Here is a 12,652-nt window from a genome sequence, read left to right on the forward strand (position 1 = left end):
GAGGATACATTCATGCATAAGTCTTTCCAGTAGATATCAGGGAATAGGTGTGTTCACTCGAGGAGCCCATGATTCTTCACGCATCAATATTGACTTACAAACTCACTGCCCCCGAAATAAGAAATAATCCGATAGCTACATAAATTATGGTGTCTAAATTTACCTAGTTAAAGAGGCAGATCTTTCGGCCCGCAAGAAACCGCCGGCCCGTCAGCTACCTTGTTCGTTCCTCACAACTTTTTCCACCCTACGTGCCTTGTTCACTCAGTAGGCATCCATACAGTCCCGTCTCCATACTCGATCATGGATTCGGAACACTCGAGCGGCGATCAACGAATAAGGCGGCGGAAACGCGAGGACGACGGCGGAGGCGGCGACAGCGAACGAAAGCGACGCCATCGCGACGGAGAATCCGACCAGCACAGACATCGCGAGAGGTCGAGGTCGAGGCGGCGAGAGCGGCAGAACCGGTCAAGGACGCCAGACTCGAGCACGAAGAGGGCGCGGCATACGGATAGGGATGGGGAGAGGAACAAGAGCAGGGATAAGGATGTTGACCGAGATCGCCGCAGAAGACGATCACGCTCCCCAGATGATCGCCCGTCTCGGCGCCGCAGACATGGAGATGACGAGGGAGACGACGATCGCAAAGACAAAAGCAGGAGGTCTGATTACAAGGGAGAAAGGCAAGGCAGGGATCATCGCGCGTCACGGGCGAGGAAATTGGACGATGGCGGCGGCTCAGACGACGAGAAGAGGGACCAGAAACGCAGCCTGATCAAGCGTGCGGGGCCGCTTCCGTCGCAGGATAACACCTTCGCGGTCAGCATGGGCGAGGAGCCGGAGAAGCCCAAGGAGCAGCCCAACTTTGGCAACTCGGGCCTCCTGGCGGCGGTGTCGAACCAGGTTGCGCAGGAAGACGGCAGCACCATCACGCTGAAATATCACGAGCCGCCCGAGGCGCGAAAGCCCCCCGCGAGGGACCAGTGGAAGCTGTTCGTGTTCAAGGGCCCAGACATCGTCGACACGATCGAGCTGAGCAACCGGAGCTGCTGGCTGGTCGGCAGGGAGGTGGCGGTGGTCGACCTGCCGGCCGAGCACCCGAGCATCAGCAAGCAGCACGCCGTGATACAGTTCAGGTACATTGAGAAGAGGAACGAGTTCGGCGACAAGATTGGGAGGGTCAAGCCGTATCTGATCGACCTCGAGAGCGCGAATGGCACCATGCTGAACAAGGAGAAGGTCCCCGACAGCAGGTACCTGGAGCTGATGGACAAGGACATGGTACAGTTCGGCCTGAGCACGAGAGAGTACGTGCTCATGCTTGCGCCGAGATGAATCGTATTCCGTGTGGGTGCGTGCGTCCTTCGCAGAGAGTCATCGAGAAGGCTGTAGAACTACTGGAATCTCACTTTTTTAAAGATGTCAATAGAAGTCCCTATCCGCAATCCCAAGACGATCGAGAATAGGGTGCTACGCCAGTCTTTGTTGGTCACCTGGGAATGAGTATCGGCCGGCTACTACTCGGGTATCTCTAGTGACAGCTTAGGGGTTTGCCATTCTCCGAGAATGTCCTCGTCTAGCCGGTCTACAGGGTTATGAGGGAATGCTAGGAGCGAGAAGGGGCGAGATCGCGGTGGCGGTTGTAGGGTAGACTCGGTTTGGAAGTAGTTAAAGAGTGATATAGACATACACAAGAGCGTATTCGGTGAACTCGACCTTTTTATGATGCGAGAGATGTCGAGACCAGCTGTTCTGCTGTAAGACCGACTTTAGCGGGGCAATAGGACATATGTAACCGGTATTCCCCACGTGTTGGAGATCTACAAATTCCCCTTGCAGCCTCCAGTGTTGTACGCAGTGCGAAATACGAATGAAGCAAGTGCGAACAGAACCAAAGCCGCAAGCCTGCCAGAATTACCGCTTCGGGGGGGCCTTACGCGGCGTGGGGTGGGCACTGGGCACTGGGCGGCACCACTGGGCAACCCAGAATGGCTCAGCTGGCCACATGCGAATCTCAGACATCCTTTACAGCCAGACAGCTTGGCCTCGTGACGAAGAGCTCCCAGGGCCAAACTTTGGCCCTTTCTTGCTGAGATGTGACCAATAGATGCTCGTATTACCACTCCTTCTCCAAGGCGAATTCTTTGCAGTCGATCAGTCCATCATAAGACCAGGCAACCCATATGAGATGTCCGACTGCCATCCCCGTCGGCCCCTGCAGGGGCCAGCACCTATATAGGGCATGGGCAGCTCCTCCTACTACCTTCCAATGATAGCTTCCCTGCAGACATTCCGCTGTACGATATCCTTTTGTCCTGTTGGTTGGTACAGCGTGCTGATCGCTGGTTTGGCCCATGTATACAACCAAGCATGGTTAGTTTGCTCCCAACAATAATGCACCTCTTAGCGAGCATCCGCCTCTGCAAGTGCGGACCGTTGCCGGCATAGCCTGCTTACCTTTTCGACCAATACAGGGCTCCATCAATAAGCAGATCTCACGTTACGACTTCACAGCTGTTTATACACATCCCGATGCCAAGGTCGACGTCGTCCTCATCCACGGCCTGAATGGCGACCCGCAAAGGTCGTGGACGGCCAAGAACGGCTTGTTCTGGCCCACTGACCTGCTTCCAGCGTCGCTCAGGACGGCGCACGCGAACGTGCTGGTGTACGGCTACAACGCCGACGTCTACTCCAGCCGAAACGACAGGAGTGCCAGTAACAATTTTATCCATCATCATGCCCAAACTCTGGTCACGTCTCTCACCCATTACAGAAAGAGTGAAGACTCGATGCAGAACCCTATAATATGGGTTGCCCACAGTCTCGGGGGGGTCCTGACAAAGTGTGCTCTTCTGTACTCGAACGACCTTCGAGATGACCACCACCAAGACTACCGCTCGATATTTGTATCGACCTACGCCATCATCTTCCTCGGCACGCCGCACACGGGAACGGACATCGCAACGTGGGGTCATGTGCTGCAGTCCATGTCGGACGCCGTCATACCGAAGAAGTTCTTCGAGTCCGAGCCTGTACTTCTGAGGACGCTCAAGAAGGATAACGAGACTTTGCAAAACATTAACAACCACTTTCTCGACATTTACCAGCGCTTTATGATCCACATGGCTCACGAGAACCACAAGACTGATGTCAGGGGGGCCAAGTACGTGATCGACACTTTCTTCTGTTCTTGGAACGTTCCCCCTGGTCACTAATCAACAAGTAGATTCGTCGTTGTTGATTCCAACTCCGCAAGCCCCCAACTACCCGGGGTTACTTACTATGGGATCGAGGCGACGCACTCGGGCATGTGCAAATTTGACAGCGTCAACGCTCCCGGTTACCGTATTGTGGCCACTGCTATCAGGGAGTGGGTGCTAGAAGCTCCCCCCGTCATTCAGGTTAGATGGCTGGTTGAGCTCGACGATCGTGACGCGCGGGCAAGGCTAGAAGTTAGTGAGCGGAGGATTAGGCACCTTGTACGTTTCGGCTATTTTCCCACATATCCGCACCTGGGCTCACGCTCGAAAATAGGGGTCCCCGACTGCAGCACAAACTCAAGAAATTGGTAGGTTCCTCTCACGACACCATAATGGACGCTCTGTCTTGTCAACTCGTCGAGGTGCCTGTTGAGCGAGTGTACGAGATTGAGAAGGTTGAAGAGAGAGAGAGAGAGAGAGGGCCGCAAGGCAAATTGACCATTGACGAACATAGGCTGATTCACTGTGCTATTTGTAGTTCAACATAATAATGAGACAACCGTGCCACCCAAGGAAACTCCAGAACTCCCTGAGCCAGAGCCTATACCACCACCCCTATATGAACCGAGCCAGTCTGAGGAATTCGAGTCGAGCCGCAAGGACGAGCCACTCTTCATCCGCCCAGAGTCGTTCCGGCCAAATTCGTACTTTATTGGTCGAGAGCAAGAACTTAAAAGCCTGCACAAGATGCTCATGGACCGGAAGCGGAGGTCGGAAGGCACATCGGCTGTGTTGATCCAATGCCTTCCCGGAGGGGGAAAGACGCACCTCGCCCGGCAATACGTGTTCCAGTATAGAGACCACTATCCGGGAGGTGTGTATTGGGTGCGGGCAAAGTCGCAGCAGGAGATGGAATATTGGTACTGGCGAATTGCCAAGAACGAGGCTCTAAAGGGGCTGGTCGCCCAAGAAGACGTGCAAGAACTCCGGAACCCGAGGAAGATTGTCGCCATCGTGCGCAAATGGCTCAACGGCCTCGAGAACTGGCTGCTAGTGCTGGACGGCATCCACTTCGATACGCCGGGTCTACACGAGTTCATACCGGACGCCAAGAACACGAGCCTGATATTCACGTCGACGGAGCGGGCCGTCACTGGCGACTACCAGTTCGATAACCCGCAAGTCATGGAGCTGGGCCTGCTCCCGGCACAGGAAGCCCACGAGCTCCTGCTTCTCGAGATGGACAAGAAGAAACCCTGGACTCAGGACGACCGGGCTCGAACCCTCGAGCTGGTGCAGCTGATGGGGCGCCTACCCCTGATGATCCACGTCGTTGCGCAGCAGCTGAAGGCGACAAGGGAGCCCCTGTCCAAGTACTTGCGATCCTACAAGAATCGGCCGAAAGCGGGCAGTCTCCCGGCTTACAAGGCGGTTCGAGACCAGCTGCAGCACCGTGGCGCGACTGCGGCCTTGAATTTGATGTCGGTGGTCGTCTTCTTTGACCAGCATGTGCCGGTGGAGATGCTTACATTAGGTATGCTCGTCACCCCTGACAGACGTCAAGTTACTCCAACTAATCTGGTTCGACAGGTCTGCCCGCCCTGGATAATCGGACGCCCGTCAAGACGTGCGACCCGTTTCATCGAAAGGCCAACCTAAACAACACACTTGCAGTCTTGATCGCCTTCGCTCTGGTCGAGCGGAGTGAGAGCGATGATATCTCGCCAAATAGCTCTCGCAGCTCTAGGAAAAGCTTCGACAAGAACGCCGACTATTTCGACCTGCTGCGGATCCATAGTGTAGTTCAAGCCTTCTTCATCGATACCCTCACCGAAGGGAAGGAGGTCCACTTCTGGCTGGAGCGCGCGGGAGCTGTTTGGTGCCACTCATTCGACCGGGCGGATCAGAAGATCAGGGAGGATTCAAAGGTGGGACTTCCCGACGATTACCGACGATACGCTATTCACGGACGAAGGCTTGTAGAGCATTTGAGCAGGTTTGAAAAGAAATCCCCAGAGTTTCTGGGTCGGACTAGAGATCAGATCGAGCGGCGCCTGAAGAAGATAGACAAGGAGATCGACCAGCTGTCTCACACCATACAGACTCACATCATAGACGGATCAGGAGAGGTGCCTCCGGCATCCGTGTTTGAACGGACCAACAGTTCTTCGGAAAGCGATTCTATGACGCCGCCGAGTCATAGTGGCACCGACGAGCTCGGGCCCTTGCTGGATGATGAGCAGCAGCTTCTTTCGCCTCTGCCCTACGACTCAGGCTACGTGCATAACCCTTACCACTGGCATGTCCCTTACCCTCACAGGCCGACAATGCCTCCCACGCCGGAACCGGACGACGATGATGACGATGCCCGGACTATTGTTGGATCTCGGGGTAGGTACGGAGGGGTTTCTACGCCCACGAACAGGCCAAGCTTCGAGCCTCTTGGGCTCGATACGGGGTATCTAGAGCCCCCTCAGGCCTACTCGGATTGGGGGCTTGCAGCAGTCCATCGCAGGCTTGCAAGAGGAGTTGAGGATTGCCGATACCATGAGCGTGCGGGTGCTTGGAGAGACAGCACGGTCAGCGACCCTCGAGTCAGCATCAGCCGGGAGATTGCAAAGGGCTCAATCTCCGGCATCAGGGGCGGCTCCAAATCTCCAAGTGGCCGGAGCAGGGTGACTGCAGAGAGTGAAGCAGAGCTCCATCTCCACAAGATCAGGACTGCATCGCCGCCCTCGCCTCTGGGTATCGGTGGAGGAGGCTACTTCGAGAATGCGGGAAACCCGAATCCTGGGTCTCGTCCCAGACCGCGGTTGATCATGGGAGCCAACTGCTACGCTGATCCGTTTGCGACCAAGACGCCCGAGAACGAGTATTCGATATCGCCAGCCGAGTTTTCCACCAGTCTAGCCAAGATCGCCGCGGCGCCGTCAACCTGGACTGCGGCGACCATGAAACGATTGAAGGAAAATCTGAAGTCGCCGCGGAGCGTCTCGGACGATCAAGCCTCGGCAGTGGCAGCCACCAGTAGCAATAGCCACGAAGCTGGGGAATTAGGACCCGGTGATAAACCCCACCTCTCACCCCGATCACTATTCCGCGGTTCCCGCTCGTCGAACTCGAGCCCGGGTAGCCGTTCCCCACCGTTCCCTAAGCCGCTCCCCATCGACGTTAGTAGCGCCACTGCCGCTCGCCATAGCATGCCCGCCACGGTCCGCCACTGGGAGACACACGCATACCACCCGGGTCTCGAGCGGCTCGCCTCGTCCAGCTCGAGCTACCCGGGCGACCCCATGTCCCTCTCCTTCCCCCTCCCCTTCCCGCAGCGCGACCTCCCCACCGCCATTGCCCTCCACCCACCGCCGACCACCACCACCACCCAACAACCCTGGATCCACATCCCGGGCGGCTACACCTCCCGACCCGCAACCCGGGACCCCTCCCACAAATCCTCATCCCCGCCCAACCGCCGCCCCAGCTCCGCCAGCCCGCGAACCCACTCCCCCCTGGCCGACACCCCGCCGACACCCGGCACTCGACTAGGCCTCCTCTTTGGGCCCCGCAGCCGCCGCAGCCGCCGCACTCGCACCCGCACCCGTAGCCACGCGTCCGACACCGAGTCTGACGGCCCATCTCCTCCTCCGTCACCTCCAGTCGCCGGCGCCGCGGGGAAGGGGCGATCCCTGCCCCTGTCCCTGTCGCAGTCCCTTTCACCGACGCCGTCGCCGTCGCGGGGGATGGGGCTGGGGTGGGGCTGGACGCGGGGCCGCGCGGCGGGTCCGGGGCGGTGGATCCAGCAGCGGCCGGCGAGTGTCGTCTCCGGGGCTGTCGGCACGGCGGCGGAGACGATGTTTGCGAGGTCGGAGCCCGGCCCGGGGTCTGGGTCGGGGGGCTTTGTGCTGCCGGATGGGAGGGTCGTCGGGTTTGGGGATGTCGTTGTGCCGGCTCCGGCGCCGGTGGGGAGGCAGAGGCTTGTTAAGAGGGCTGTTTGGTTGGGCGGGAGGGGGAGGGAACGGGGACGGGGACGGGGACGGGGACGGGGACGGGGAGAGGGTGAGGACGATGCTTGGGGGCTAGGGGAGGACGGTCATGGTTTGGGGTTGGGAATCCAGCAAGGGTAGTGGCGTTTATGTTCTCGCTGGGGTGGAATCACCTTGTAGGGTAGGAGGCTGGAGATGGGGCGGTTGACGTTACAGTGCACTTGTAGAGGGGCTCAAAAGCAGGGGCGTTTGTTTTGAAAGATGGTCATAGTAGGGGTTGGTATATGTATGCGAATATGCCAGTTCATGCAGCTATCTACCCGCGGTTATAGACTTTCCTATGCACGGTAGGGGGCTGTTCAGAATGAAGTCTGCCTTCTGGCAGTAATATAAGCAAGCCTTCGAAGGCCGCTCAACCCAGTTAACATCATCAATCAGGTCACCCAGGGGGTCCGAGGGTTAAGGATTAATGCAAGGGAAAAAGATATATACTCTGTGCATACAGCAACAGTAACTGCAGGTATCAGCGACTTCAACGTCGATCCGACGTCTTTACTAGGGAGGCCGTAGCTTATCCAACCCATCATTCCATTTAACTCCGCCGTCAACATCTTGATATATGATTCGGCCTCTCTTGCGCCCTGTGTGCCCATGTATGACGTGCGGACGGTAGACTTCCCCAGTCCCAGCCTGGCGCGCGAAGACATCCAAAACTGAGAGAATGATAATGATACCGTGATCTGATCACGGCGATGCGTCCAAACTCCACCCAACCGATATTAGACAAACCCCGAGGCTTCGGAGTGCTAGGTATGCAAAAAGAAAAGGGGGAAAATAAGCAAATATAATCTAAAGAACAACGAAAATCTATCCATCCATCCAAGTCCACCCCTCACTCCGCAACGACACGCCCACTCAGACAATGCAATTCCCCGGAAGGAAAGTCAACTCCGCTGAAAGTACGGCACAAGGTAGATCTAGGAGCAAACGGGTCGGCTTCATCATATTTCTCTTGTCACCTCTCCATCCGTCGCAGGGCCCACTTCCCCCACATGTCCAGGCAACACCCCGGCGAGATCCCAGTCGCCCTTCTGCGCCCGCCCGAGCACCTCGCGGCCCTTCTCCGTCAGCTCGGGCTTGCCGCCTTCGTCGGTGACCTTTGCGAAGAAGGTGGGCTTCCAGGCCTCGCCGGCCCGCTCCCGGTTGCGCGCCTTCTCCCGCTGGGCCTCCTCGAGCTCCTGCTTGAGCGTCGTGGCCTTGGAGAACTGTTTCGCGTGGATCGCCTTGGTCACGCCGCCCCAGAGGCGGAGGGACTCGTTCTCCAGCTGCTGCTCCTCGGGAGGGATCACCTTCGGCGCCACCGAGAGGGGCCCAACGTCGATTATTGTGGTTTGCTTCTCGGGAGGGTGGGAATCCTGCGAGTGAGGTGTAAGCATACATATCTACAGGAGAGAGGATTCCTGGGGTGGGAGGAGAGGTCGGGGGGGGGAGGAGACATACCACTGGCTTAGGACCCAACGTAAACAAGATCTTGTCCCTCCACGCACCGCCAAGCCGCACAACTATATCCTCCTCGGGGACGTCCCTGATGCGCTGCTTGTCGTCGTTCTCGGGATCGTACCGGAAGATGATGCCCTCGACCTTGTTCGTAGACCGGCCCAGCCAACCCTCGTCATAGTAGTGCAGGATCGCCTTGAGTTTCGTCTGGGGGCAGGTGATGTAAGCCATGTCTCCGACGGTAACGCTCAGGGCGCCGCGGAATATGCCGCCAACATGGGCCGCCGGGTGCGTGAGCTGGTACGTCTCGTGGTCCCGTTTCTCAACAGTGATGAAGATTCCCAGGTTGTGCTCCCCAGGCATCACCTTGATCGATGTTCCCGTGAACTTAGCCGTGATCTGGTCAAAGCCCCTCGCATGGAGCCCCCTTTCGGGGCAGCTGATGTAAAATGCGCTGACCGGCGGGTGGTGAGATGTTTGCTCGGTAAGATACGAGACGCGGACCGGTTTAGAGGGGTTCGAGACGGTTTGCGGCACGGAGACGGTCGAGGCGGCATTCGAGTCGTTCGATCCAAGGCCCCTCGGGACTGAACCACGGCCAGACTTTGTACTCGAGGCGCTGCTCCCGCTCCCCGACGAAGTTTGGAGCGCCCGTGTGTTGATCTTGGGGGCATCATTGTCGGTTTCGAAGTTACACTGCAGCTCGGGTCAGCTACCCAACTCGTCTTGAGACCTCTTGACGACATGGTTTAAGCTGTCGCAAGTGGGGATATACCCTAAAGAACTCTCCCAGGCATGAATTGTATGGCTTGCACGGCTTCCCCTTGGCGTATTTCAGATCCTTCGTAAACCAGAAGCGCAAAACTTCCAGCATGCGGTCCACAGGCTCATCCGCTGTCCCGATAGCAACAAAGGCATTGGGGGAATCGAGGTAGTTCCAATATTCGAGGTTCGGAGTCGGCTCGAGGAGTTGCGAGGGCAAGGAGAAGCGGACTGAAGCGAGATCGGCGACACCGATGAACCTGCCAAGGCGGTGAGTGTGAGCAAGAGCGCAACAAAGAATTTCGTGTTTGGCCCAATATATAAAATCCACCCATGCGACACAGTTCAACCCCTTGGGACAGACAGGGTAGCGATTTGAAGCCATCCTCGGCCTCCCATGCGGTCAACCATGTCGGATGCGTGCTGGCGATGCGGGGTTGGCCCACAGGAGGAGGTCCGGCAACGGACAACGAGAGGAAGGAGTGATAACTTACTTTCTCAGAATGGAGACAAAGGTCTTCAGCTTGGAGCCATCTGACGGTGGCTCTTCCTGTGGATTGTGCGCCGACGAATCTGAAACGGTGCTGGCGGGAGTCGACGTCGCCGGCGGGGAGGAGGACGACGTCGAAGGCATTGTCCCTTGCCTCTTCAGAACAAGTAGACTTCGAGAAAGAGCCTGAAGGTGCGACTTGCGCAGGAGCTAAGGTATTCTTCCGCCGACAACGGCAAAACTATATATGTCTCCTCCAAAACGAGGCCTTGTGCCAGCGGGGTTCGAAAAGAGAGGAGCAAGAAAGCGAGTAGGTGAAGAGATGAAAGACGTGGTTGCCAGGTTAGATAAGCTTTAGATAAGGGATGGTTGAAACTGTATTTTGTCGGTAGCTAAACCAAGCTTTGAACCCCTCAAAAGTTAGCGTTTCAGAGTGCCTGGCCATGACTAGCACCGTTCTCTTGGAAGAGAGGCTTAAGAAGTTCTCTCCTCATCAAATTTTATTGAGAACTAGTCGAGTTCTTCATCCCAACGGAGTTTCGACTTTGTCGGCTTGCGCGATCGGGGAGTCTTCTCCTCCCACTTTTCTCACCTTTGCCACAGGGCCAATCATTTCGCCACGAGCTCCGACTTTGCAACCTCGATGAGCTACAACACGTGAACCGTATATATATATATATATAGCCCCAACACATACGACTTGAAGGCTAATCGGCTTGTTGACTTTGACTGCGAAGCCGACCGGTCACCTGAAGGCAGGTATGGTAACTAACTTGCCTTTCGGTTCTCCCCCTTTTCCCCTTTTCCCCCTTTCCCCCCCTTTTCCTCCCGGTCGCCTGGTTCTGGACGAACATGCCTTGATCTAGCGGTAAAATCACCCAAGCGCATAGCTGGCGGATACCACCCTGCCAATTACGACAGCATAGAAGCTCTCTATATGTAGTTGAGTCTATCATTTAATGAGACTGTGCCGTTGTTCCAATCTGCCATGGGGTGCATCCTCGGCACCCAACTACTCGGTTACTCGGTAACTACAACCAGGCCCTGCACGTTAACGCCTGGGAGGATACAGCTAGATGCCACCCCCAGAAGAATCGATAGCACCCATTTAGACAAAAGAGAACCACGCGTCCTAGAAAGGGGAGTGGCCCGTAATTAATACCAGTGTCGCATTGATACGGCAGATACGCAGGAACGGAGGGAGAAGGAGGTCCAAATAGAACGGATGCCACTGTAGCAACGGGGCGTTATGCAGCCAAGATACGGCTCGCCTCTTACCATAGCGCGCTCTGGAACGGTGTCGCGTCCAATCAACCCCCGTATGTACTGTATTACTACCTATCAGGTACCTATGTCAGAAGGCAACGGTTGGTGAGGAGTTGGTTTGGGGGGTGGCGTCTTCAGGGCGCTGATCCTCCAAAAATAAAAATGATATTCCCAGGGATTTTCGAATTGTCCCCGAAGTGATCATCGCAAATTACGAACATGCCCGTAAATGTAATGACGGTCGGGATTGTGCCCGGAGTCAGACAAACGGAATGAGCAAGAATGATGAAAGAGACCGAACTTCGAACTCGGGAATCATGTAGGGTCCTTTTGTGCCTGGCGCAGATGAGGATCCTGTTGGTGTGAGTCTTGTCCTTTTTCCCCCTTCCTTTTTGGGGGGTTGTCCTTGGCAATGACGACATGATATCATCAGCTGGTCAGGCTACCCCGGACGCTGGCCGGTCGTGCCTGAATCCCACAACCACCTCCAGGTTGTACTCTACAAACCAGACCTCGTCAGAGGGTACAGTACTTATACCTTCATCTTGCAAAAGTCGCACTAGGTAATTTTGGCCCTTGACCGGGCTCCGGTCTAAGGACCGACGATTGCCGATGGGATACAAATTTTGAATATGGGAAATTTTTATGGTGATCGGAGGCTGGCCAGCACGACACCGGACCTACGGAGTCCGCACGGGGCCGGAAAGATGACTACGCTCCGACGCACAAGAGCTTGGGTGAGACAATTCACAAACAAGATCGTCGCTATTGGATGGCCAGTTGATACATGCTTCTTCTTCCATGCCTCAGTCTGACTGCAAGTAAACCAAGTCTTCGGTGGATTTTCCAATTTCTAATGCTTGGTCAACAATTACCCACACCTAGAACGCAGATATCACCGGAAATACTGGAAGCATTCTTAGGCACCCGGGTATGCGCTACTATTGGGATATGTAACTAAGTAGCCCCAGTGGGCTGCGGTTTTTGAGAGTGTAGTGTTTACGCATGCCTATGAAGGTGCGATTCGGTCTGTTAGACGTGAGTCAGGAACGTGCGCCGTCGAAAAGAACTTGACAGAGGAGGTCCTTCTTGCCAGCCAGGTGTGGCACCTACCCACCCGTTAGCGAGTAGGGCATGTGGCGCACCCCCGGCGCATTCCGGGATTTGTTCGGGCATCGCACCCTGTGTGCAAGCCGCGATGACATCATCGGCACCTCGCCTCGGGTTGGCCAAAGGGTCCCCTTCGGTGAAGAGGGTCGATCAGGGATGCCTTGCCGTGGATCCGACCCGATTCTCAGGGTGAGGGCTTCACGAATAGGTAGTTTATCAGATAGGCGGGAGGCCGGGTCCGTCGCGCCGTTTGTCGGGATGACGTCGTTGACTCTCCTCGGCATAAATTGCACATACTCTATAGAAGAGATTTTGAGAACGGATAGGGCAGGAGATATGGT

General features: G+C 56.2%; 3 protein-coding genes across 3 annotated transcripts; 2 read left to right on the forward strand and 1 right to left on the reverse strand.

Annotated features, from left to right (window-relative positions):
- Window positions 1-18: 18 nt before the first annotated feature.
- On the forward strand, window positions 19-1,606 carry QBC33DRAFT_102174 (SMAD/FHA domain-containing protein). The gene has a single exon (XM_060421851.1). The coding sequence runs from the start codon at window positions 304-306 to the stop codon at window positions 1,336-1,338; it is 1,035 nt and encodes a 344-aa protein (XP_060282722.1). The 5' UTR covers window positions 19-303; the 3' UTR covers window positions 1,339-1,606.
- Window positions 1,607-2,373: 767 nt separating this feature from the next.
- QBC33DRAFT_559830 (uncharacterized protein) lies at window positions 2,374-7,327 on the forward strand (the record flags this gene model as incomplete). The annotated part of the gene is made up of 6 exons (XM_060430002.1): window positions 2,374-2,376; window positions 2,478-3,169; window positions 3,233-3,485; window positions 3,541-3,574; window positions 3,745-4,740; window positions 4,797-7,327. 6 exons carry the CDS (start codon window positions 2,374-2,376, stop codon window positions 7,325-7,327), a joined length of 4,509 nt encoding a protein of 1,502 aa, XP_060282723.1.
- A 713-nt stretch (window positions 7,328-8,040) lies between these two features.
- On the reverse strand, window positions 8,041-10,228 carry QBC33DRAFT_102225 (uncharacterized protein). Its single transcript, XM_060421852.1, has 4 exons — window positions 9,940-10,228; window positions 9,459-9,705; window positions 8,687-9,379; window positions 8,041-8,601 (listed from the first exon to the last, which is right to left on the reverse strand). The coding sequence occupies exons 1-4, from the start codon at window positions 10,077-10,079 to the stop codon at window positions 8,188-8,190; spliced, it is 1,494 nt and encodes a 497-aa protein (XP_060282724.1). The 5' UTR covers window positions 10,080-10,228; the 3' UTR covers window positions 8,041-8,187.
- Between the last annotated feature and the right edge of the window lie 2,424 nt (window positions 10,229-12,652).

This window comes from Phialemonium atrogriseum, assembly GCF_030411735.1.
Source record: "Phialemonium atrogriseum strain 8032-3 unplaced genomic scaffold QBC33scaffold_15, whole genome shotgun sequence".
Lineage (NCBI taxonomy): Eukaryota > Fungi > Ascomycota > Sordariomycetes > Cephalothecales > Cephalothecaceae > Phialemonium > Phialemonium atrogriseum.

Coding starts and splice junctions, on each gene's coding strand:
- QBC33DRAFT_102174 (XM_060421851.1), top strand. CDS start 304: ATGGATTCGGAACACTCGAGCGGCGATCAACGAATAAGGCGGCGGAAA.
- QBC33DRAFT_102225 (XM_060421852.1), bottom strand. CDS start 10,079: ATGCCTTCGACGTCGTCCTCCTCCCCGCCGGCGACGTCGACTCCCGCC. Junction 9,706..9,939: donor TTTGTCTCCATTCTGAGAAA/GTAAGTTATCAC, acceptor CCGCCTTGGCAG/GTTCATCGGTGTCGCCGATC. Junction 8,602..8,686: donor CGTTGGGTCCTAAGCCAGTG/GTATGTCTCCTC, acceptor CCTCACTCGCAG/GATTCCCACCCTCCCGAGAA.